General features: G+C 42.7%; 1 protein-coding gene across 8 annotated transcripts in view; it reads right to left on the bottom strand.

Annotated features, from left to right (window-relative positions):
- Positions 1–26034, bottom strand: part of AUTS2 (activator of transcription and developmental regulator AUTS2) — a 788413-nt gene that overhangs the window by 519758 nt on the left and 242621 nt on the right. Inside the window, exon 1 of one of the 8 annotated variants that reach the window (XM_074923171.1) lies at positions 9685–10048. The exons of the other annotated variants lie outside the window; for them this stretch is intronic. Coding sequence (XP_074779272.1) covers positions 9685–9732 — 48 coding nt within the window. The 5' untranslated portion in view covers positions 9733–10048. Of the gene's footprint in view, positions 1–9684; positions 10049–26034 lie in introns of those variants that run through there. 8 annotated transcript variants of the gene reach the window in all.

Raw genomic sequence — 26034 nt, 5'->3', positions numbered from 1 at the left:
TCACAAAAACCCACCTATTACTGATCTCTTTCAACCTTTTACCAGCTTTCTTTGACATCCCCAAGTTCTTGTGTTGGAAAGGGATGAACCATTCCCATCCTCCCTATGGCCCACTTGATTTCACAGACCTCTGTCACATCTCCTTTACCTATTCACCCAGCTGAAGGGTTCCAGTTCATTTAGTTCTTCCTCACACAGAGGAGTTCAACACCTCTGAATAGCCTTGCAGCTCTTCTCTGAGCATTTACAGTGTCTGCAGTCTTTGGAGAGGGGAGGACAAGAGCTGCACAATGCGTCCATAATGCAGGTAAATCTGGGATTTCTCCTCCATCATAGCAGTGTTCCCTGTTCCATTCTTGTGTTCCATTCATGTACTCTTTCCTATTATTTTAGTCAGTCTTTTTTACTACTGCTGAGCACCGTGCTGATCTTTTGATGGAAGTATCCATTATAACCCCAAGATCTTGTTCTTGCACAGAAATGGAGTTAGAACCTCTCTGATTTCACTCTTGCACAATGATCAGCTCAGAGTCCATCATTTCATATAGGATTGTTTTAGAGGAGAGTCAACACAGTCTTTAGAAGCAGCATAAGGTGTACATGCTCTGGCACAAGCTTGCCACTACAGTGAACATGTACTTCTACTCTGACTCCCTTCTCCGTCCCACGTTCTATTTGTGCAGCTACCCCACACCATAATACAACAGTATTTTAACATATCCAGTGTTGTTTCACTCAACCAGTATCTTCAAATTTGCTAAAAGCACACATAAATATTTGATGACAATGTTGCTCTCACATCTGATTGCAAACAAGATTATTTTTTCTCCCAAACACATGCAATAACTTGATTATCTGATCTGGTCTGTTCTTATTCTTCTGCTTTACAATTTTCAAATATTTGCAGTTGTAAGTCTTTCAAAGCTTTAATTCACTTAAAATTATTCACAAGCACCTTGTTAATCTTTTATCAGTTTTATTACAAACTGTAAACAAAACCCAGTTCTTAAATAATTAAAGGGCAGAACTAGCCCTCAGGCAAATGAAGTCCAGGGGGAAAAAAATAAAAAAATAAAAAATCAGAGTAAGTCCGTAGATTTTTTTTCTTCTTCCCATCCACAGAATTGGTGAATCTAGCTTCAAAACAGAAAATAATTCTAGATGAACAGATTGCGTGCAACATTCCCCCAGCCAGCCTCTCTCATCTACTGTGTCCTGAATATTAATCTATCAAGTACCTACATGTTACTGGTTACAGTATTAAACATACCACAGGCTTAGAAGTCAAAAGCTGTGTCCCGAACAGCCACTCAGAAGAATTCCTCTGCATTTATATGTGCCCAGCAATGCCTGAGTCTGCCTCTCCGTCAGCTCTGAACAGTCCCTCCCAGAGAGCAGAAGGTCTTGCCACGGCTCATCGCCCAAGAGAAGGTGGCTGGTGCACACTCTTCTGTTCTCTGGTGGCACTGGCTTATCTTAGGGCAGACCTCACCGGAGCTCTTGCTCACATCACTCCAACCTGAAGCACACTCCTATGCTTGCCAGCTCTTGGCACAGCGGTGAAAGCACACCCTGCTTGGCCAAAGCCCCCAGAAACCAGGAAGATATCACTTTTTCAGATGTCTTCAATGCTGAGAGTCTTGCTAAATTATTAGCAGTTTCATTGCATCATTGAGCAGAGGTCAGCAAGGTCAAGCCTGGTGGTGTGGGCAGATTCCAAATAGGAGCTGGAGTCTTGTAACAGAGGTGGCTTGGGAAGCAGAATTTCAGAACAGGGATGCTGAAATTGAGGCAAGAGCCTGCTAGTAGGGTCACTGACGTCATGCCTCTCTGACTGGCAGCATCTCCAAGTCTCCACTCAATACCTGCAGGCACACTTGGCCTCTAGCTTGGAAGATGTAAATACATTTTGTCCCTGACGTCCCGGAGGGTGGCTGGCGGTGGGGAAGCGTGCAGGCGAGGGCAGGACCTTGGTTTCAAATGAGGGCCCCCAGGTAGGAGTCCTTGTGTGAAAGACACACAAACAACATGACATTGCAGAGTCTGGACACCCGTAAGAAGGATACTGCTACATCCATGGCCCACATGGTTGCTGCAAAACTTAATTATTCAGATTAAAAAGTGTTATCACAACCTAGTTTATCATCTACCAATTCTTCAATCTAGCTGTGCTGAAGAACAATGATCACTGAAACCAAACACTGTACAATCATTTTAGATATTTTGATACAAAGTTTCCAGCTTTCTAATGTATTTAAATTGTATTTCCTAACGTATTTAAAATTGTATTTCCTTCTTGTTACAAAGAGACCAATCCAAAGAAAACCCGAGGAACTATGAAAGCAAGACTGTGCAAATTTTAATTACCTTTTGAAGGCTACGCTGCCATGCACACCAAAATGGATTTAAATGCATTACACACCTAAAAACGTGTAATGGATGCACTGCTAGCCTATTACATGCAGTTCATTGTGCAAAGTTTTCTGGTTGTATGTTTTGTGCAGTGGGCTGTAAAAGTTGCTTAAACAGAAGAAAATACATTTGATTAAAAATTTACAGCAGAAGAATGTAACAGGGTGTGGGGGTTTTTTTCTTGCTATTTTACCTGCCACTGACTATTCCCCTTAGCATGCAATTCTTCTTAGTCTCACAAATACACACAGAAAACCAGGACTGAAGATGGAAAAGTTTTAGGTCTAAATCCCAAACCACATTAAAGACAAAGCTGTCCAGAAGCTGGCTTCAGTTGAAAAAAACCCCCATGTATTCCCATTTATGGGTGGGAGGATCCTAAATGACACCAAGATGCTTAAACAGTTCTGCTCCAGTGACTCCCCTTGCAAGAAATACCAAGGGGAAAGCGGGTGGTGCTCGGACTTCCTAATGACTCGGCCGTGCCGGGCTGCTGCGAGTCCCACAGGGCTCCCAGCATCTGCCCAGGCAGGAGCAGCCCTTGAGTTGTCCTGATACCTAGGATGCAACAACTGCCCCTGATTCAAAGAAGAAAAAGTTCTTTAAATCTCTACCATATTCCCAGCAAAACGAAATGAATCTACAGACCCTTCTGATACTTCACATCAAAACATTACGGGTTAGTGATAACCAATTACGGCGAAAAGCAAACTGAAAATGTTCAATTTGCAGAACTGAACGGAATCAGAAAGATTTAATATTATACTTAAAATATCCTTATCTAAAACCACACAAGAGCTCTCCCAAGAACTGGTCCAACTACCAAGAATTGCCAGGATCAGAGAAAGATCCATTTAAATCAAAATAAGTAAGTAAACATGACTTAGCCCAACAAACTTCAGCATTCTCCTCCAAATGCTCAGAAATCTGAGTTAACTTTACAACTGTAAGGACCAGGTGGAGAATATAAGATACACAGAGATTAAGCAGCTTGCAGCCTGCACCTGTTTGCCAATTCCATGGCCCATCCACTGCTTTTAATTTAACAACATAGTACAGAAATAAAGAGAGGGAGCCAGACCAGAGCAGGGACCTGCACCCGCTCACATCACGGGAGGTTATTCCTCGCAGGCAGTTTGGCTGAACTTCACTCAGTTCTGCAGACCCAGGAGTGGAAGAAAACCAAGGGGCAGTTTCTGACGTGAGCCCATGTGTGGCTGCTGGGGCAGAACAGTGCTGCCGAGAGGAGCCCATCTCCCATCCCTCTGGGGCTGGTGACTGCACAGCAATGGCATTTCTTCCTCTGGGTCTCAGCCCTACCTACTTTTCACTGGGCACACGAGGCCATGGAGACACAAGCCTATGCTTACTGCTGGTGCATCAGCCAAACCCAGCCTTCAAGGTCAAAATATGGGAAAAATGTTGTTAGATCCACTGGCCAGCCTCGAGCAAAGTGCAGCAGCAGTGTAGGCTGCATCCACTATCAGCAAGCACCTATCATCCTGACATCTTTGTGTTCACAGAAATGCCAGATAAAATCACAGTGTAATAACGAAAAGCCGAAATACGAAGCTAGGCAATTCTCTGTAATAGGGCTGTAATGACAATCAGAAAGTCACCCAGCAAAACAAGGCAGGGGTAAGAAGCTGAGTCCAAGTGAGCATGGACTCCTGAGGCACAAGGCCATGTTTGTAATAATCCGTATTTACAAGTAAACTAAATTCCTACATCTGTTTTCCTGAGTTTGTTGAGTAGGCCCAATCTCTGTATGCAAGCACATAAAACGACAAATCTCACTCCCCTAAAACACTGGCAGTCACCGTCGCAACACGATTTAAAAAAAAAAAATGCAAACTTTTAATATTCATAGGCAGGAAAGGAAAAAATTTCAGCAGCTAAAAGTGATAAAAGTACTGAACCAGGTGTCTGTGCCAAGTAATTTGGGAAGACACAACCCTTGGCTCATCATCTCCATCAGTTTAAGGAGTAACATCTGATTTCACACCTGCAGAAATCCATCTACAAAGCAATGAGGATATAAGTAGCAAAAATAAATAAATAAAATTAGCACAATTAGCTCCAGCAAACACTTTTGGAGAAAAAACAGGTGGGTTCCCACCTCCCAGGCACTAGCAAGGATGGTTTGAGTGCCAAGAGGACCAGCCTCCCTGGAATAGGGAGTTGCTCTAGGAGCAGGCTGGTTAACTCCCTGCCCTTCCTCTGATGCCTGCAGGCATAGGACTGACCCAAAAAGTCACCATCCAAAGCAGTTATCCCCGACTCGATCAAGCCACAGGTACAGATTTCTGGAAGAGTTCATCACTCCAGGGAAAATGAATGTTTCAGTGAGCTCAGGTCATCAAACTGATTTATCACCTTTGCTATCCAGCTGTTTTGAGCACCTGTGTTATGCAAACACTGTGCATGTTTCCATGTCTGGTCTAAAAAACATGGACTTACAAAAATGTGTTCCCTACCCCAGCAAGGGGAGGAAATGGCCTCGAGATGAAAAACATCTTTGCGGGGAGTGGGAGGGAGGAGAGATTGTGCCACACAGGAGATAAATAACCAAATCCTTGTCAAACTACTGTTATAAAAGACAAGACAAATAATGAGCAAAGTCAGAGAAGAAAACAAAAATACCTAAATCCTCTAAAAATACAGACAACACATGAATCGCCAGCTGCAGAGCAGCCCTTTCAAGATGCAACTCTCTGTGCTTGTTGAGAAAGATGCTTCCTGCCTCGATCCCCCCAGAAGAGCCACACAATCTAATGAAAGTCATATTTGATACGCTATGTGCTGCTCAGTACCAAGTGGCTGAATTACTGGGTGCGGACCTCATCATACCCTTAAAAAGTAATCTGGAATCAGGGCTTTGATTTAGATTGGCTTTATCCTTTACTTTCAAAGTACAACTGGTAATAATGTAGTCTGTGAGTTTAACATTTGAAACAGGGGTTCCATTTACCTCTTCGTACTTGCTTGAGGAAAATTACTGTAATTGAAATCTTTCTGCTGGAAATGAAGCCTTTCAAACATTCAAAGTGGTTGCTTGTCCTTAACGCTTTTTATTTTAGCTGTCAAAACTGTAAACTGCCTTTCAGAGTAGTTGGACTCTTACAATAGAGGAAGAAATGAATGTGTACCCTGTATCTAGGTACTGGGTGTTTTAATCTAATTTTCCAGCTGGGAATACAGCATTTCTCTCCCTTGGACACTTCTGGGAACACAAAAATTAAGCTTCACTTCAGCTCAGCAATACTTACCAATGAACCTCAAGCAAGGGACAGGGCTTTTCAAGGAGAAAGCAAAACCTTTCACGTCCTCCAACTTCATCCGTGAGCTCCGTCAGATACAGCAGCGACACGTGAAGCCAGTCTTCCCACACATGCTGCCTCTCTCCACACATCTCCCACACTTTCTAGAATTTCATAGATTTCCAAGAGCTTGCCTTTTTTCTTTTACCCCTCAAATCAAACTGATTTCCTAGTGTCAGCACTATTATTTGTATGAGCTGTTGAATTTTAATTACAGTGTAAATGCACTCAGAATGAATATGGGTATTATGTAAAAATGGCTCTTGTCCAAATGACCTTATATTAAATCTTTGAAAGGGTAAACATAAAAACTGCGTAGACTCACGATGAAGTTGTGTAGATTTCTACTTTAGTTTTATTATCTGATTATTTTAATCACAATTAAAAATACACTGTGAAATGGTTTTACAGTGCTTGTCTAACACAACATGAAAAAAAAGTTTGGATGACTTGAACAAACTAACACACCAAAGTACATTAGTTTATCCAAACTCTGTCTCTTCAGTTTCCAGTTCCAACATGTCTTTAGGATAAAATGTGAACATCCAAAGACAGTTTAAGATAATTTCTAAGGCTTTCTGTTGCAGCCGCGAATGCATGGCCACTGAATTTTTTTCCTATAAGCAGGCAGATGACACAAGTTGAGTGGCTGAGAGATGAAGGTGCCAGGTGAAAGCAATGAGTTTGGAAGCTCCCAGAAGACCTACGAGGGCTGAATTTCCTTGAAGCTCAGGCCAGTTAACATCACCAAACTTTGGTTCAGGTCTATCAGGTCTGCAGAGGCTGCAGATAACCCAGATGGGATGAGCAACATTCAAACACAAAATCAACAGAAGATTTTGTAGCAGTTAAGCATAGTGATGCCAAGAGAATAGAACAGGTTGACAATCTATACGTGAAGGAGTATTTTACAATATATAAGCTGCCTGCAGAGTTACCACCGACATGTATATAAATATACATGCTTTATCACAGAGGGGTCTTCAGACATCAAAATCTTTCAAAGCAAATCAAAAGAAAAAAAAAATAATTGTGACAGCCAGAGGCAAGGATGTCAACTTCAGCAAAGCCAACCAGCTAATAAAAATGTCAATGAACTTCTTTACAAGAGAATAAAGAGGGAGTGGTGCAATGTCAGTATTGTGACACACACAAGAAAAGCAGTTCTAGGTCTGATTTAACCGAGATATCGCACTGACGTGAGGGCAGAGACCCAACCTTTCCCTAACCTAAAATGACCTCCCTTAAACCGAGATTATATAACATTTCCAAATGAGAAGAATAAGCTTAAATTAATTTCGTTTTCACAGGCTGCTGCCAGAAGAGACATCATTGTCCTTTCTACTCATCCTCAACCAGGTATTTTCAGGTACGTCCTTTATGGCTCTACACCGATCTGCCTGAAAATGAAGCCAGTCCAAAGAAAGGAATAAAACCTGTTCAGTTCCAGTTGGATCAGCTCCCAGACGCATGTCACCACGTGGCTGCACAAGCACGACTGCTGACAACGTGTAGCTGGGAGTGGGAACGCTCATTCCTGCAGCAGCCCACACTTATCTCAACTGAAAATAAGAAACTGCATCTCCAAGTGAGATTTTAAATACATTTAGACAAACTGCTGTAAAAAGCTGGCTTGAGAATTTCAAAGGTACCTCAACTTAGTTAACATAAACCCCATTTCTAAAACCTTGACAACATGGAAGAGCTGCAAAAGAATCTGACCTAATTTTTTAAACCAATGTGGTTACACTAACGCAGAAGCACTTGTTTCATGGAGCATATACCCACAGTGTCCAGCCAGAGAACTGCACCAGTTTAATAAATTCAGCGTCAATTCACACCTAAGTCACTCCAGCACAACTTTGACACACAGACAAGACTTGAAGCTAATGCAGAATAAGCCAAGCAGAACACTGATACAAGATCCTGTGTTTAGCAAGGGGGTATATCCCTACCTCGTAGCCAAGACCAAAATTTCTGAAGTGCTTTCCATTAGGAAACCCCCACTTCCATACAAAGGACTAACGGTCTCTCATCACACACGGAATTCAACAAAAGACCAGGCGTGCACTTTAGTTTTTGTCTTCCTGCATGTGTGCATTATGGTTTTGGGTCTGGGGTTTTATTCCCCCTAACAGATGAACAGACTTGGCACCTTCCCTGGTGATTCAGAAGAAAATCTTGTAACGCACAAGTAACTCTTAAGAAGAATACAGATTAAGTGGGTTTCCTGGATTTCATCCATGTTCAAATTTCCCAGGTTGTAGATCTCAAAAATATCTGTCTCTGACAAAACTGGTATGACAGGTTATGTAACACACACAGAATCCCCTGGTGACAGAAAAGCAGGAACATTATCTGCTCTGTTCAGGGACTTGAAGGTTTTCTGGCTGAACTGCAAGGAGTATTAAAAAAAAAAAAAAAAGAAAAGAGAAATTGAATCCCAAAATATAAAGGTGAAAAAAAAAAATCGCCATGTATTTTAAAGAGCCAGTCTCGTCCACTGGCAAATAACTACCGATTTCATTAGATTTTTATTTTCAGGAAGAGATTCATATGCTAAATATGCAGAGTCGATTTGTTTTGATATAGGTATTTATAGGTCTGATATGACTTTGAAGAATACAGAATTACTTCAGAGAAACATCAAGGAGATAAAATATAACTGCCTAATAAAGTAGATTTTGCAGTCAAATTGCCTTTGTAAGACTGCCCAAAACAAATGAAAACAGAATAGTTAAATCTGTGACTTTGTTAAATATGCTATTTGCAGCCTGGGATAAATGATAGGACAATCTTGTTAAATGAAATATATATGCTTCTTGTTAAATGAAATATAAATGCTTTCACTGGGTGCAGTATAACTTCAGGCACAAAGACAAGAAATAAATCAATGTGGGACTATTTGCCAGAATAGAAAATTTCAGGCTAATAGCACATGCATTGGTTTTCCTCCTGTTTTAAAAACAGCAACTTGCTAAATGCTGGAGGATGATTAAGGAACAGATAGCGAGGCTGCTTAGTATTTTCACCAAAAGAAGTTGTCTTGCTCTTTCCTCATTTTGCTGGACTGAAAACAGAAGAAAACAACAAAGCTACATCCAAATACTCTGACTGGGTCTCAGCATTATTGGCAACAAGATCAGTCTTTAACCCGGGGCAGGAAACCCTCCAAGGAGATATTCAGTGAAAACGCATCACTGTCAAGCAGGTCCCCGCTGAATCTCGGTCCATCCTCTCCCCATCCCCATCCCTCTGGTTTCCCCCAAGCATCTGGGTACCAAGGGACATGCAAGATAAAGTGGAAGATGAGTGCAAAAGGAAAATCCAACAGAAAGCACCGTGTTCTGTTCAACAGGAAATGCAGCAAGTTCCACAGTCAACCCCCCAGCAAACAGCCTTAGAACACATTTCACTGCTTTTTGATCAATAAAACTCCTTTCTTCCAGTAATAATTATGGAAAATTAAATACTTACTTGGTTACTAAAGGAGAAGAAACAAACTGACTTCCCTGCAGAAGCAGGTCACATCTCATAACCAGATCTACAGAACAAGAAATATTCCCCCCTTTAAGCTCCACATGAGAAAAACAAACACATCTCTACCACTGCTTTTTTTTGTTTGGGTTTTTTTTTTGTTGTTGTTGGTTTTTGTTTTTTGTTTTTTTGTAACTGACACAGCACTGTAGGAATTAGATCTGAGCTTTGCTTTTCTCTTCCACTTGCACCACGCTGAAGTTCCTGCTGTCACATTTCAAGCCCATACCCTGCGTGGCACCGGCTTTCGGCGCAGCGCTATCTACCAAGCCACAGGAAAACAAATTCACCAGCGAAACTTCCCAGCAGCGTTCGCTCCGCTGGTGGCCGGAGCTGCCTGTCAAGAGAAGGGGGCTGCGGGCAACCACTCAGCAATCCCTTGGAAAAGGCTGCAGGACAGAACATACCAACCTACCTTCTCTGCATACTTGAACTTGACGTAGAACCAACTTGACTTGATCATTGTCTCACCTTCTTGCCCTTGCTAAAAAAAAACAAAAAAACCCCAAACCTATCCTGCTGATGAAAAGCAGCGTGCCGGCTCTCCTTCCCTCAGAGCCAGCGATCTTCCAAGGGGAGCTCAGTATTCAGCAGCAGCAAAGGGTGGGAGAAAGAAAAAATAAAGAAAAATAAAAGAAAACCCGATGCTTTCCTTTCGCAGTTGCAGTTTGTCCCCTCTTGCCCCCCCCCAATGCTGAGCGCGGTCTCTCTTGCTGCAACAGAGCTCTCCGAATGCCTTAGCTCCGCGTTTCGCTGTCAGCTTGGCTGCCTGACAAGAGAATTCCTCAAATGGACTTCAGCTGCATTCATCACAAATGGCACATGTCAGTAAAGCCAGGAGGCTGGCTCCAGCGCTGGCAGCCTCCCAGGACCATGACCTCCCCCAGTGGGATGAATAATGAATTCCAGCACTTCCCTCCAGACACAGATTAACACCTGGCTAAACATTATTCTGACAATGAGCTTGCCCATTCGGAGAACCCTACACCACCGCGTTAACCCCTTGCTCTCCCACCAAGCAGGGTGGCGATGCTTTGGAGGCTGTCCCACCCTGCCCTCCCCCATCTAAAGAAAGATTACAGAACTATATATAGTTTAGAAACAATAAAGCCTCTTAAGCATAAAGCAAATATCGCCTTTCCAATTCTGCAGCTGCAGTAATGCCACCGTGTAAGCAGAGCAAGTAATCAGGAGTCAGGCTCTCTTCTGCTCCCCCCTTCTCAGCTCTCCCTCTCCATACCCAACTTTCTAAGCTTTGATGCTGTCAGGCTAATGTTTTAACATAATATCTGTACAGACCCTTTAAAACAAAACAAAACAAAAAACCCCAACGAAAAAAAACATACAACAAAATAACCACCCCTATCAATATGAAACTTATGTATAAAAAATCCTGGGAAGACACCTATCAGACTACTTGTTCTTCTGTCCCTGCAGAAACCCTGCCCAATTCCCTGTCTCCGGTTTAACGAGACACATTGATTTGGCTGCAGCTCACTGCAAATCCCCCAGCTCCAATCATGCCACAGAGAAGTGAATATCAAGTTGCAAACTACAGGATGAATATAATCAGCCTACTGTATTTCCGCTGTGTACGGAAAGTGCTGTACTGGAGCAGAGCTGTCTGGCCCAGCATCCTAAATCCAAACACTTTAAGATGCACAAAGTGACAATGTAAGAAATCTCAAGTCCAAAGATGTGTCCTCAGTAACACATGCAATAACACAGATGGACCTGAATTTGTCACGCAGGTAGCTGAATCTTTTTGTGTTTCCATAAGATGCTGAACAAGGTTCAGAATTTTGCGATATGCAGTAGGAGAAAATCACCTCATTTGGTTGTTTCTAACCAGCTGTCTGGTTATTTAAGTGGGAGTCTCACAGTATCCTACCCTGAAAAAAAAAAAAAAAAAAAAGAAAAGAGTAATTTGCTTCTTGTTCAGATCAGTTATGTTTTTACAGATTTTTCTTGTCTCCCCTACATCACACCTTTTGGAGACTAGAGACTCCCAGACTATTACATTTCTCTGTGTAGGGAAGCCATGCGTGTCTCCACAGATGCTTTTCATTATTCTCTGCACCTTTTCTAGGCCTAGGAATCTTTTTCATAGGTAGAGTGAGGTGGAATAAATACATGTACCACTGACTTACCATCTCCTAGTATACGTATGCACAGAGATATATAGTGGATGAGACAGATCCTGAAAGCCAGTTTGTCAGTATTACTCACCTAAAAAGTACTGCCAATACTGATAATGGTGTCAGTGCATCACATGAAAGCTGTAACTTTGAGAGTCTGGCAAACAGAGGTTTTTAGAACTTCTCATACACTAAGACTTATAAAAGGGATCCCAATACCAATACTGACCAGTAACAGTCACCTCATTTAACTGATTGTATGGCTCTGACCATCCTAAGTGGTTTTGCATGGGGGAATCTACCCTAGCCCGTACCCTGCTGGAGCTGAGGCTGCTCAGTCCCGCTCTGCCCACAGATCCCTGCCCTCCCCTGCCCAGTCAGGGCATCGGAGCGAGTCCCTTCTCACTCCCCTCAACGCAACTCAGTGAGCTGGTGCAAACCACTAACATCCACGGCTGGAGCTGTCAGAAACAACCTTCCATTGGTGCCACAGGATCTTCACACTCCGTTTAACTCTACATTTCTGTGGGAGAATTAGCCTATGCTAAGAGGGTGGTAAAACACAACTCAGCCTTTTGCAGGTCTATGGAAACATCAAAAACCATGTCTTGCAAAGACGACAGTGGATAAGGTCTCTTACAGGGAACACACATCCAAAGAAAACGAACACTCTGGTTTTTATTAGCACCTTCTGCACCTAAAAGCTGTTTTTTGAAGGGGCAAATGAGTAAATAGGACAGATCCGGCTTTATGTTTGAATGAGCCCAGGTCAGTGGAAGAGCCTCGCCTCCTCCCTGGCTGCCACTCTGCCCGGGGTGCTGCTAACCCCGTGGCGGGATGCATGGCCTGCTAGCACTGCCTGGGATTTACTGCAGACACCGACCCGGAGCCCCATCCGTGGTGTCGAGAGTATGGCTCATCCTCAGGCTGCCCATGTCCACGTGGACACCACGCTCCCTTGTACCCAATTATAGGAAGTTTGCTCGCTGCATTGACCCCGGAGTCCCCAAGGGGACCTGGGGGCAATATCACAGGGCGCAGCCACCGAAGAAGCGAGCTTTGACACTGTGTACCAAGCACAAACAGCTGTGGCTCAAAGCAATTACCAGGCCCTGGATGTTTTCCACTGCTTCATTAGCATCTGGCAGGACCTAAAGTTCCAGGGTCACAAAACACAGAGCTATTATTTTATCTCAGGAAAATGCACAACAACATCCCTCGAGAGCTGTCCTTTTGTAATCAAAGGACAAGTGCAGCGCAGGGAATGGAGATGCAGAATTTCCAGCCATCACATCCCCCAGCCAGGCAGGGAAGAGCCGATCATACCACAGGATTGCTCATTTTTTTGTCACATCATTGAAACTCCCAACATTAGCATCCACAAACAGCCTCCAGCCAGCACCAGCAGAACCTGGTTATTTCTTGTAATAGTAAAAGCTGTTTAGGTTTGCACATTTACACAAAGTACAACAGCTTAAGATCTCTACACTGTATTCATCTTTGCAGTTAAGCAAAACACACCATTTATTTCAAAACCTACAGTGTCAGCGCTTTGTCTGAAATCTCTTTGAGTCTCATATTTTATAGAGCTATTGTCTATATGGTGCATCAGACAACAGCTTCATTTCTGTTTGCCAATTCATCTTTACTTGTTAGGGACACGCTGCCAGACAAACAATACCTTGGATAGGAATTCATCCCTAACCATGCTGTAGCATTAACCTCCAAAACTCTGTTATCCCACATCTTCTCTTTCAAACACCCATCAATAACATAAAATAATGTACTATTCATATTCTAAGTTTGTACAGCCAAAATCCAGACTTGATTTTATATGCCCCCACAAAGGGAACCATATTTTGATAGGATATTTGCAATTCTCCCAGAATAATCATCTTTTGATTTATTCAGCAGGTTTTGTCATACTCTAATATACCATTTCAAATGTGAGACAGTATTCAAAGGAACTGAAATAACCTCCTTGTTAACAGACCATTGGTTCTAAGCCTTTTAATACACCCTAACATATATTTAGATATCGATCCATGTTCATTTCAATTATTCGCCATGAAAAGGCTAATCATACACTAATGCAAGCAAACTAAACAGCGAGTAGTACAGATTGGATTTTCAAGTCACCTAAAAGCAGGGTATACCTCCTCCTCTTCTCTTTCACTCCAGGTTCGTTGTCAAGTCAGACTAACATTTTCTTGGCGTTATGTGGGAGGGAGGGAAGGAGCAAGCTGGGCACTATTTCACCTTGTACACGCCGCAGCATAAACACCCTGAAGAATCCACGTGCAAGGGTACACGGTTGAGCCAAGCTATGCTGATCCCAGAGCAAGCTAACAAGCACTGACCCTTAGGCCAAGCAAAATGAACCTCTGCACGTATATCTGTGTGCAGGGAGGCTGAAGCAAGATGATGTATTTGCAGCAGAGACTACATCCAAGATGAATTACATCCATTCCCATCTCCTCGGCACTATGAGAGCAGAAGATCATCTCACTCCCTATTACCATAATAGCTTTCACACTTCCCAGCAATGTGAAGTGTGGGGATGTTGAAAAAAAAAAAAAAAGAGGACATAAACAACAAGCACAAAGTTCAGATAAATAGGAAGATCCCATCTCCAGAAAATGTTTACAGGAATTTTTATAATTAGCCTGTAAGGGGGGGGGGGGGGAAGTCAATTTGGAGTAAGTAATAAATACAAAGGATTTTGAAATGTTTTTCACAGTTCAGAATGGCTGCTAATGTACCAGCCAAAAGAGATCCCTTGAAGGTTATCTGAAGCTGAGAGTAAAGACTGTGGGATCCACGTGCCGACCAAAAGAGAAAGTTTTTCCCCAAGTTCAGAAAACTGCAGAGTAATATGGATTACTTTAAATGCAGTGCAAGTGCTGAAGCTCTGTCTGCCTGCCTGCCACCATGGCCAGCACTTCCCGAGCTTTAAACTAGCAAATCCCAGATTCACTTCAAAGCACCCATATTCCATTAACAGGGGTTCTGTTGGAGAAGTAACCCAGAATTACATCAGCTCTGTCTTCAAGCTCCTTTACACCCTAAAAGACTTCCCAGGGCATAGGTAGTGAGGAAAAGGGTCAGAATGACTAAATCCAAATATATCGATGGCCACATCTCAGAACCAACACGAGGAACTATCAAGGTGTCTGCAGCCTCCCAAGGCCCACACTACCGGACATTTCTGATTCATATGAAGGCCAACAGGGAACTATCATCCTTCAGGCTAATAGAAAGCACTGTGGGATTTGCTGTCTTGTTATTAACATGATAACAATCCCATCTTGTACCTTATAACCCTGCTCTCCCATCAACACCATCTGCTCTTTCATCTTGAGTGCTGCTGAAAAATCTCATCATAAACATGCTGCTGTCAATTCCTACTTCTGTGCACATTTTAAAAAGAAACTCCCTAGGTCACCGGTTTGAACCCAATGTGGGCTGACAGTATCCGAGAGCTCTTATGCTTTAATATCCACTTAGAGCAGGCACAGAATGAGCTGCATCCCATGTCCAGTATATCAAAGTTCCCGGGACTGGCACCATTTCAGACAGGAGATGCAGGACGAAGCAGTCCAGGAGACCAATGCCACCCCAAAGCAGGCAGAGCCACACTTTATGGAAAGACTTTTTTTTGACAGAGATGCAAGTAACCTTTACCCAGTCTGCTTTTCCCTGGGACTAGGATAGCCTCATAAGTAAGGCTACCTGGTTCAAAAAGAAAGAGTACAGATTAATTTGAGAAAAGTAGTTTGAAGTACTCTATCTCCCCCAGCTAAGTGCCAATTTGTAATGAGTTACAGTGAGTTATAATGCAGCTCAGGCATGCGCTCAGCTTTCTAGGTGAAATTATGGCTAGGAGGCACAACCACAGAAGCCTGAAAGATTCAAAGACACCTTGATACAGTCCACAGAGGACAAGAAACAGACATTTGCTAGTGGTTTACAATCTGCATGAGACAGACTGAGACGGAAGAAGGACAGCCCATAAGCCTGGCACACAAGAGCTAGGCTCATGATGGCTCACAATATGTTACTTCTGCCACATTGAGTTATATCAGGTTACAATAAGGAAAGCTACTGTCGTTATATGATATATATGTAACTGTGCCAGCAAGTCATGTGCGAGTATCTTCAGCAATGGGAGGCAAAGGGTTGCTTAAAATGTCATCTTAATCTCTCTGAAAAAGAAGGTGCAGTGCTATAATCTGTAATTTAAAAATATAACAATAATTGCCATCTGGACAGAATGGTTTAAAAGATCAAATGATGCTTTTGTAATCCTATGAAATGCTTCTGCATTTTGTTCCCTGGATTTCTGGTTTCTAGACCTACAGTGGCATCTGACCAGGATTTTATTACCTGGAGAAAAGTTCACTTCTGAGAACACACCAGTACTCAAAAGCGTTTGAAATGACACTATTCTCAAATGCAGAAAGCAGTGATTTCTGTGACACTCCATCATTTCATCCTACTGGAATACACCTCCGCAGTACATTATATACTTGTCTGTATAGATCTCCCTCATTTACGCATGGAACAGGGATGAGGGAGCAATATATCCAAGGGGAGAAAAAGTAAAGCAATGCCTGAAAAAATACAACCTTTCCATGCAAAGTACATATATACATTTAAGCACTAACACAAGTTCCCTTTGAACATAAAAAGGGAAGAGACAGCAGGGCACTAATGCCCACAGTTAAATCAAGCCCCGTTCAGCAAAATGTTTTACTCTAAAAATCCATACCAGCATAGATAAGCCTGCAGTGCCAATAGCATTCAGCAATGGATACAGGGTAATTTACACCTCTGCAGTAAGTGCTGTAACCTACTTAACACTTAGGAGGCCCAAGGCTGCGCACAGGGACAGTGATCAAGGACTACGGAAGGAGTAACTGTAAAGCCTTGTCCTCCCTACACTGTGAGGTCCACGCACGCAGCACACGAGGGGGTCACAGATCTCAGCCACAGCAGCCTCCAGGCACTCCACTCACACTCTGCCGTCGCAAGCATCACAATTAGAAATCTAATACGATCCCTGCCGTGTTTTTTGCATTTTTGGAATTTGTCCTGCGTTACACAGGAGCATCCCAGCACAGCGCAGGAAGGCGGAGACAAAGAAACAACCAGTATCTCCCCAAACATGGTGTCACCAGCCCCAGCTCCCCTTCACTCAACAGAAAACACTCTGACAGGTCCTTACTTCTTTGACTACCAAGAGATGTGTTCATAGTGTGTTCATAACCCACTTCTCTGGGAACCCCCAGCACACTGGATGGCACCCAAAGGTTCCCATACACCACGCTTTGATCAGGTCTGAGGATGCTTTGTACTCACAAGCAGAAAGAACACCCCAGCTGAGCCAGACTGGAGACTGCAGCCCGTAAGTGCAAGTGTTTATGCATGTGCATGTATACATACCTAAAAACCAACCTGTCGATTTGAACTTGCATTGCCATTTGATTTTCAAAGTAATTCTAATTCGTGTGAAGTTTCCCTTTAAAAATGAGATTTTGTTCTTTAATATTCATTGACTTCCAGTTTGCTTCCCACATACAACACATTATTTACTCTACAGTGGCTCGGTGCATCAATTATGGTAATAGTTTGTGAGTAACATTTGCATTATGGGAAAATGAGCCTGGTTATTTAGCACTAGCCGAACCATCCCTCTGGAAAATTGTCACAAACATACGTATCATATGCCTCCACTTAAACAGATCTGTAATTACACTAGTTTATTAAGAGGAGCCAGCTTCCCCCCCCTCCAAGTCCTCTTTCTGAGAGCAGACTAACATCTATACAACCCTTCCCCTTACTCAGACAGTCAAAGGTAAAGGCTAATGACTACTGTTACCATGTTCTCATGGCAGGACTTACATTATGTTGAAATGTTAGGGATGTAATGCATCTTCTACATTAGTTTAATGCAGAAAGTGTGTCTCAGTAATTGTGGCTTTTGATTAATGCTCGGTTTCAGTCCCTTCAGCTAAATCCCAAGCTCAATTCAACTACTGTAAATTCTGATTAACATCTGTATTACATCAGCATCCAGAGTTTATATTCCACAAGCAGGACTGCACAATGCTAGGCACTGAACATGGAGAGCAACACTGTCCTTACTTTATCCAGAGTAACTGTACCCCTACTAAAATTACTCTGGACTTTAGTGAGTTTAAAGTAGCAAATAAGGCATTCTGCTTTCTCAGTGTTTATGAATACCTGCCTAAAAGCTCTCAGCTTTTTTAAGCAATTGAGAAGAATTAAGAAATATCACAATAGGGAGCGTTCCAAAAAAAACCAAAAACAAAAACACCACCAAAACAAAAAACAGAAAAATGAACAGCTTTGTGCATTGAGGAGCTGTAGTACCAGAACCTGCAGCATTTCTTAGACTGCAAAATTCTTGCAAATAAGCAGTTATACTAGCATATAGCAGGTTCTGGCTTGCTTTTATAGTGTCCACTGTAAGCTCAGGTATATTTGGAGAAGTTAATCAAGGCTTAAACCTTTCTTAGAGCATTGGTGATTTCCACAGAGCACCTAACTGCTGTCTTTATATATAAAGAATGCACAAAACTGCCCCTCTGCATGAAAAGGGAGAGCAACACCGAGCGATGCAACACGGGTACTTGGCTCCTAAGGTCCTAAACTGTAACCTGGACAAATGAAGCTGTTGATGGCATCAGATCTTCACAGGCAATTCCACGATCAGAACTAAACTTTCATAGGTATAGTACAAAATAAAGAGCCTTAAAACAAGTAAACAAACTGGAAAGAGAGTGATGTAGGCAGTGCAAGACAACAGTACCTGAGATTATGCACCGTGTGCTACACTTAACTGCAGCCAGCAATGCTGCGTGCCAGCAGTTCCTCTCCAGGCTGCTGGGCAGAGCACAGTCCAGGTCAGTAATGAGATAAGATAGTTGTTATTATTTCTCAGCCCATGACTTGGTGATCTCAGGCCAATTCCAAAGTTTCCAGCCAAGAAATCATCCTAATGAGCCATCTCAAAAAGCAGTTGAAGATTACAGAGGCTATTGACACTGAACTGCATCCTTGTTCTTCAGCCAGATGTGGAAAAAAAAAAATAACGTTGGAAAAGTTTTAGTTTGCTCTACCTCTGTAACACCTTCCACCAGCATTCCCAACACATGGAAGGCATCAGGTATTGGTGTATGTACCAAACCATCTTCACACCAAGCACAGCATACCATGGGAATTTTTTATCTGTAGTGACAAAATTGAAACTGGTCTTACTTATTCTGTACCAGCACACAGTGTGTGCATTTTGAAGTTGCTCAAATGCTCATGCTCCCAGCTACAGTATGAAAATCTCCACAGTAAAAGCTTCATCAGTCCCACAATGCACAACGACAGCAAGCGCTGTATGTTGTACCTCACACACAGACCGGGAAATTAGCTCAGCCCAAAGCTGGGACTGCTGTGCACATACGCTAAGCTGAGCAAGGACATCCAGCCATTTCATCAGATCAGCCCCTCCTGGGCAGCTTCTCTGTTTCTTCGGACATGCTGTAAAGTTTAAACCAAGCTGGGATGTAAACACAGGCAAGTAACTCTTGCTTGTTCTTAGGCAGTAATGTCAGCGTGGAAAGGTCTGCCACTCTCCCAGCTCAAGTACCCGTTTTATAACAGCATTCAAATCTCAGGCTCCGTACAGTCTTGATGTACTTTGCACCCAGCACAGAAGCTGACTGTGTGTGACCTTGACACATTATACCCTGTCCAGAAAGGACTGGCTATCATTTTGAACTTCAAGGAAGAGATGTGAGTGACTGGATGTGCAAATTTCAGAGACACGAAAGAGTCAGTCTTATAATTAGCTGGACATGACTTCCTACTTCAGTTCAACATAGTCAGGACACTAAAAATGCCACATCAGAAAATTGCACTAACAGAGTCTGTGTCTGGATGGCACTGTGCATTCTGAACTGTCAGCTCCAATACACTGGATACTTTTCCAAGATAGGTGAGCATGGAGGTATAAAACAGAAATTAGTTATTCTTGATATACTTGAAATTTAAGTATTAACTTATATTGAAACTCTTGATCTAACAAAGTACCAATAAAAAACTCACAACAACAAAGGCCAAAACCTAGGCAATGTTACACTCACCACAGCAATACCAAATCAAACCAAACTATTTCCCTCTACTTTGGGCAACTAAACAGCACAGCACATGTTCTCCACAAGATTCAAAAGCAACATTTTTTGTCCTGTGTCTCAGTAGAAAAGGTGTTCTTGTTGTAACAGCAAAGAGAACAGGTTGGCAGCTCTTGACAAGTCTGAATCAAAGCATCTGCAAAGAGAATGGCAAAGGTCAGGCTGATGCTGAGAGCTGGCACTGCAGTCATGTGCCACAAGTTTCCATCTCTGCTGGAAAAACGTTCAGCTCTGTCTTTGACACACTCTTCCTTGCTACAGGTTTATCTTCCTGATGCTAAGAGAGGAAAGATAAAAATAGACATGTAAAAAGAATGAGGAAAAGAAAGGGGGAGACTCTGCAGAATAGTCCCCTCCCTCATTTTAATTATTGATGCAGACAGTCTAAGCAATCTGTAAGCCATATACATAATGTATTTACTTGAAAATCCCAGCAAATCCACATGGTATTACAGAACAAACTACAAGCTGATCTGGGAGCACTGTCTTAAGAACTGAGTAAGCTGTCTCCATGTACTCAAAAATCTGTTTGACAAACGGAAAGATTAGATTAATGTTAATAATCCTAACGTGCTCAGCAGCACTCTTTCTACCCTATCAGTGCCGTTGGGGTGTAGGGGTCTTGTTTTGCATCCACATCAGATACTTTTTTCAGCACAGACTCACTTGTTTACAATGACAAAAGGCAAGACTGGCTCACATTGTTCAAGCTCCCTGGTTTGAGTATACACACCATCAGTAATGTTTAGAGATCAGCCAGAAAGCAGCAGATGTTTTACATAGCAAAAGACCATGTTAAAAAAAAAAAAAAAAAAAAAAAATCAGGTCTTGAAACAGCTGCTTTTAGGTTTGGGGCTAAGGAGCATGGATGGGGGAAAAGGGAGACAGGGGCAAGGAATCAGACTTCAGCCTGACTTTGGCGAAAGATGCTGTGTCCTGTTCAGCTCTACCTGTCCTTGACTGGAACCACCTGGACAAGCACATTCATTAAAAATAATGTTCCTCGTACAGCTTAACAGACAGCACAGGCAGCAGAGTTTACTACAAGGTGAAAATGCCAAATCTGTAGCTCCCTGAGCCATTCACTGTGCTTCCATTTCAGCGTTTCACCTCAGTCCTTAATAAACTACAAACAGCTGAGGCTTTCCACGTCTATGCTGCAGAGCACTAAAGGAGCTGGTGCGCTACAGCAGCAAGGAGGGAAGAGGACGGGGCCCGACCCTGTCACCCTCAGCACCCTGGACGTGACAGGGTGAGTCCCAAGGCACAGGCTGAGGTTTCGCTCCGGCACCCACCGGCCCCCGGGAGCATGGCTGGCCCAGACACCCACCCTGCACCGCCAGATGTCTGCGAGTCCCCCGCTGCAGGGCAGAGCCTGTTTGCAATTTTCTTCTCAACCACCAGTACGAAAACACAAACCTTCAGACAAACGGATCCTTCACTTCCTCCTAGCTGCTTTTAGTGCTTTCTTTAATCTTTTAAGCTTCTGGGTCTAATCCAGCAGCTGCCATCAAAAGTACTTATACAACTGCAGGGGAGGGAGGAGGGAAAGGATGGGATAGACCAAACCGCAAAATGCATTTTCTGAGCCTCTTTGTTCTTACATACACACTCATGCATTTGGAAGTTACCTGTTACAGACCAAACACATTTATGTACATACCACCTATAGTGCCCTATTTATAAAAATACGTTTTAGAGATATACCACCAATAAATAAGATGACACATCAGAGATGTTATACCACAGCACATGCATGGACAATAAAATGATGTATCACTATGGTAAGTAGCTCATGCATGAATACTATATAAGCAGACAGTTCCCAAGATTATAATTCCTGCTCTTTTCTGAAACCTGAAAATATTTAGTGTTTTTCTTCAGGAAGGCTCCTGGAGTCAGTGAGCACACAAGAATGCTTGTTCTCATCTCAACGGAAAGCATGCTTCAGCTCTCCCGGCAGAAAAGTTTAAAACATGGTCTGAGAGCATAGTAAAAATTCAAAATCTATTAACAAAGAGAATCCAAATTTAAAAAAAAAAAAAAATCCCAAAGGACTCTTATAATCTTGAGCACCAGAATCTTGCAATTTCTGTAGGATGCCAACAGCTGTATATGTGCAAAAACATGTTTAAGGGGGCTGGAGGGTTAAAGAGGCACCGGGTGGACAAATTCTCCACCCTGCCTAGGGTAGTGCTTTTGCTCTTGGTACTCCTCGGATACATCACACACAAATGCCTCATTTACACTGTGGAGTAAATTTGCTGGTACATCCTTCTGTTCGAGAACCTCATCTCCCAGCATACTGATATCTACATTAAGTTTCTAAAAACAGCGTGTCCTTCTTACACAAACATGTTCTAAAGGAATTAGGTGACAACGGACTAAAAGAATCCCTTTAAAGGCAAAATTTGCTGTGCACCAAATGTAACCAATACTTACAAAGCAGTGAAGCATTTTCATATTAAATGAGGAAGACGGAAGAAAGCTTCTAGATAAAGTCAGTTTGTCTGGAAAGGAAATGCATTTCCTCTACACACCGACTCAATTACTCCTATTCCAACTTCTTTTTAAGATAATGGAGTTTCTCCAGTGGATTTCTACTCCAGGGAAAGATCTGCTAAAAGCACCCTTCCAGGTGTAGATCCCATAGGAGCTCTGCAATTCCCATTGTGACGGAGGGTTTTGCCATTTGAAACTAGAGGTATCATTCAGGCTTTAAAATTCAGTTTGTAAGAAAGCCCACCTAGAGTTTTCTTGAAGGAAAAGCTTCTAGAGTTTCCAGAGCGCCTAGTCTTTTTAAATTACATGACAGCTGTCCAAATACAAACCAGAGCAGTATTAACTTCCTGCATCTGCAGGCATTTTGAATAATTCTTTACTGTTTCATAGCTTATCCCTCCTAGCAACAGGATGGAGTTCACCAGCACCAAATCAGTAATGCACAGGAAAGTTAATATGCAAATAAGCCTGTGTTAAAAAAAAAAAAAAAAAAAAAAAAAAAAAAAAAATTGTTTTTGCATAACCTGACTAATCTCTAAACCTCAGGGTACTGAATAATATATTAGATCAGGATCCATCTCTATGCCAATGTAGAATACACCACTGAGATACAGGGCACAGCTTGACACCAAACTGCCAGGAGGTCCCTGCTGTAGAACAGAAAGAGAATTAAGTAACGACTCGAGAGACATACATTTGAGAAAGCCAACATCAACCACCACTGACACCGGTTAAAAGGGGACTTTGTCCCATTTGCTGCGAGTTAACCGGGAGAGCATGGACAGGCACGAAGTCAGCTGTTTGGACTGGAGTCGGTAAGTCGCTGCCCACCCCCCCACACCACTATGACATCTTGTTTTGGCTCTCAACTGTAGCTCATGAGGTTTCATTTCACCCCGGGGGTCCCCTCCAAATGTCATCAGTGGTGCAGGGCCCCACGGGATGCCATCACCCAGGGATACCCATGGCACCCCGCAGAGGGTTATGAGCCTGTTTTCCCTGGCAGCTGTCACACTGCAGCTGAGCTCTGTATTACACATCAGAGCTATGCCGAGGACAACCAAGTGTTTGTAGGTTCAAGTACTTCTCTATTGATCCCAATTCCACCCTCCATGTTGCCAGGTAACAGGGGCTGTAGGCAGGACTTTTCCCCCTGATACACAACCCGCTGTGTGACAGCCAGGCAGACCCAACACCTACTCCCCTGCTCCAGCTCACGTTCAGCTCTTCATTGAAATTTAAACAGCATTGACAGCGAAGATTGAGATCACTCCTGACTAAGGGGATATCCAGGCAACATTTCTTGGAAAAACTGGTTTGCAAGCCCCTGCAGAGAGAAATTAATTTACCTGGGTCTCCAACACTGAGGTCATACCCCCCCTGCCAACACATCCTCACAGACAGGAGAGTGGGACAAACAGCATCTTCTCTCCTGGTTCTGGTCTCCCAAAGAGCACCACACCATCTCCTCAACACCATTTAGACAAGATGAAAAGTACAGTACACAAATAATAAGCTACTAAGCAAACCCCAAGCTGCTCAGTGCTAGACTCAAATATCTCTCAGTGTAAGAAATGGAAACACAGTTTTTCCCATCCTTGGTAAGCCACACTGCTGGACTTGCTGCTAACCTCCAGAATTTCCTAAATTCTCCCCATTGCTGAAATTCAGCAACATCTAGGTTGATTTGTGAATGGCTTTGGGAGATAGCAGAATTGGGTTTTTGAATAAGCTAGACCCTACAATAAGTACAACTTTTAAAATACCCTTTGAGCTTTGCTTCTCTTACATGCTATTTCTGCAAGTGTAAGAGCCTTCAAAGCTGCAGTCCTTCAGACTGTACTCTTCCACACCTTCACAAACCCTGTGTCAAGGAACTAAACTACTTTTTTACTGTAGCAAAGCAAATACCAACCTTCAGTTATAGTTTTTATTCTCGGGCACTATTTTCTGATGGGTATAAAAAAAAAACAAAAAACCAACACCTTAGTAGATCCTAGCTCCTACCCAGGACAGTCAATGCAGCAGCAAGCTTTGTTGTCTATTCTTTTTCCATAACAGAGCACATTTAGACCCAGAAAAAAAGGAAGTCAGAAAAAAGACTGATGTGTTTCAACATCGCTACTGGCATTAGAGTCTTCTTGAGCCACCCAGCCTTAAAAAGCAGGCAGGCAAATAGCTCCTTACAAATGACTCTTGTTTCCCCCCTGAATGTTTTTATTCACTGGCTTCAACACTGTTGCAAACACATGGGAGAGATGACCCAAAGTGACAGGGTAACATCTCCACATAAGCTGCTGCTAATAAAAGCAGCATTCAACAGTATTACCACTCACTGGTCACATTTTCCAAGGAAAAAGACAAGAAAGAGAAACTGCAGTATGTGTAAGCTCGGGCTGCATGACACGCAACTTTGTACAAATTCATAAAGTAATTGGGTTTTGATAATCAGGCTCTTTGTTAGGGGCAACATATTTGGGGCATGCCTACATAGTTGATCCACAGCACATATTGTATTAAACCAGCCAAGAAGTAAAATGAGTTCTACCAGTTATCTGTGGTGAAGTCTAGTATGAAAATTATTGAATTACAGCTCCCTTTAAATTTGGAAAGAAGCACCAAGTCCTTTTACACGTTATCCAGCAGGATTGTTGTGCTGCAGCTGAATTTAAAAAAGCAGCAAGGTGAATTACTGGACACTAACTTTAAAGCTAAATTAATGAAAACAAAAGCCTTTTCTGATACCCTTATCTCTCATTTTTATACAATTATATACCGCTGAGTTTTAGACAGATAACAGAGATTATCTAGGTCAATGCTTTTTCACCTTTTTTCCCCACTGAAGAACCAAGCTGTTTTGGAAGGGGGAAAAATAAAATAAAATCCCAATCCCTTTTTCATCCCCAGCTGAAAAGAAAAGGCTGCTACTGGAGCACCTATTGGTTCTTTTTATCAGAACCAAATTGTTTTACAAAACAGCAACCTTAGTGTTATAATTTGGTATACTTTAAATAGGCTCTGGCATCAAGCAAAGACACATAGCTACACTTCTTCAGGAATGTGTCTTGAGTGCTCAGGGAAGTGGGTGTTTAAATTTTTTTTTCAACCAGTTTCTTTGTGGAGCCCCTTTGTTATCTTAGAGACCTTAGGTTGAGCAAAGCTGCTCTAGTAGAAAACAGAACAGGATTCAACAAACTCGTTTATCATGGTCAAGTCTAAGTTTACCCAGCTTTTCAGACTCTGCTTTTATTCAGTTTTATTCAACCGTCTGACTGCTTTGACTATTAATGTTTGCACCGTGCTCTGACATGCTCACATAGCAACTCTAGGGCAAAGCAAAACATCATTTCAGTCAGCAGGAGACTCCTATTAACCTGGCACAGGTTACTCCCCCTGACATCCCAGGACGCAGCTGCAGAATGAAAAACCAGAATACACATACAGGCTTTCAAATTAATGGATCTTCAATCACAGTTTTCACATTGTCTAAATGGTCTCTACAAACAGCTGGTGAATCACAATTTTTGGTTTCCATTTACAGCGAAAGGGAATAAGCACCTTTAGGACCCAGTGTGCTCAGTGCCTGGTTTCTGGTCCTTGCACTCCCCGCTGTCACACATGGGGAGCAGATGAAGGCACAAGGCTGCTGTTTCCAGTACAAGCAGCTGGATCTCCTAAAGAAGATACTCGGTCTAGAAAAGCAGGAGGAGGCCAGATGTATCAGTTGTGTTAGCTCAGCATGCCCTACAGGAAGAACAGGAGGATGATCTCTCAGGCTCCTGTTTGCATTAGGATAGTCAGTTAACATACACATCCCCTCCAGCAGCTTGAGCCATGGCTCCCAATGGACCAGAACAGGGCATGGGGATTTATTTGCTGCAGCTCTGCATTGTGCGAAATCTGTGCCATTCACAT

The sequence above is a fragment of the Athene noctua genome, chromosome 19 (genome assembly GCF_965140245.1).
Source record: "Athene noctua chromosome 19, bAthNoc1.hap1.1, whole genome shotgun sequence".
In the NCBI taxonomy this organism is placed as follows: Eukaryota; Metazoa; Chordata; class Aves; order Strigiformes; family Strigidae; genus Athene; species Athene noctua.
This window is presented reverse-complemented; position numbering and strand designations above follow the sequence as displayed.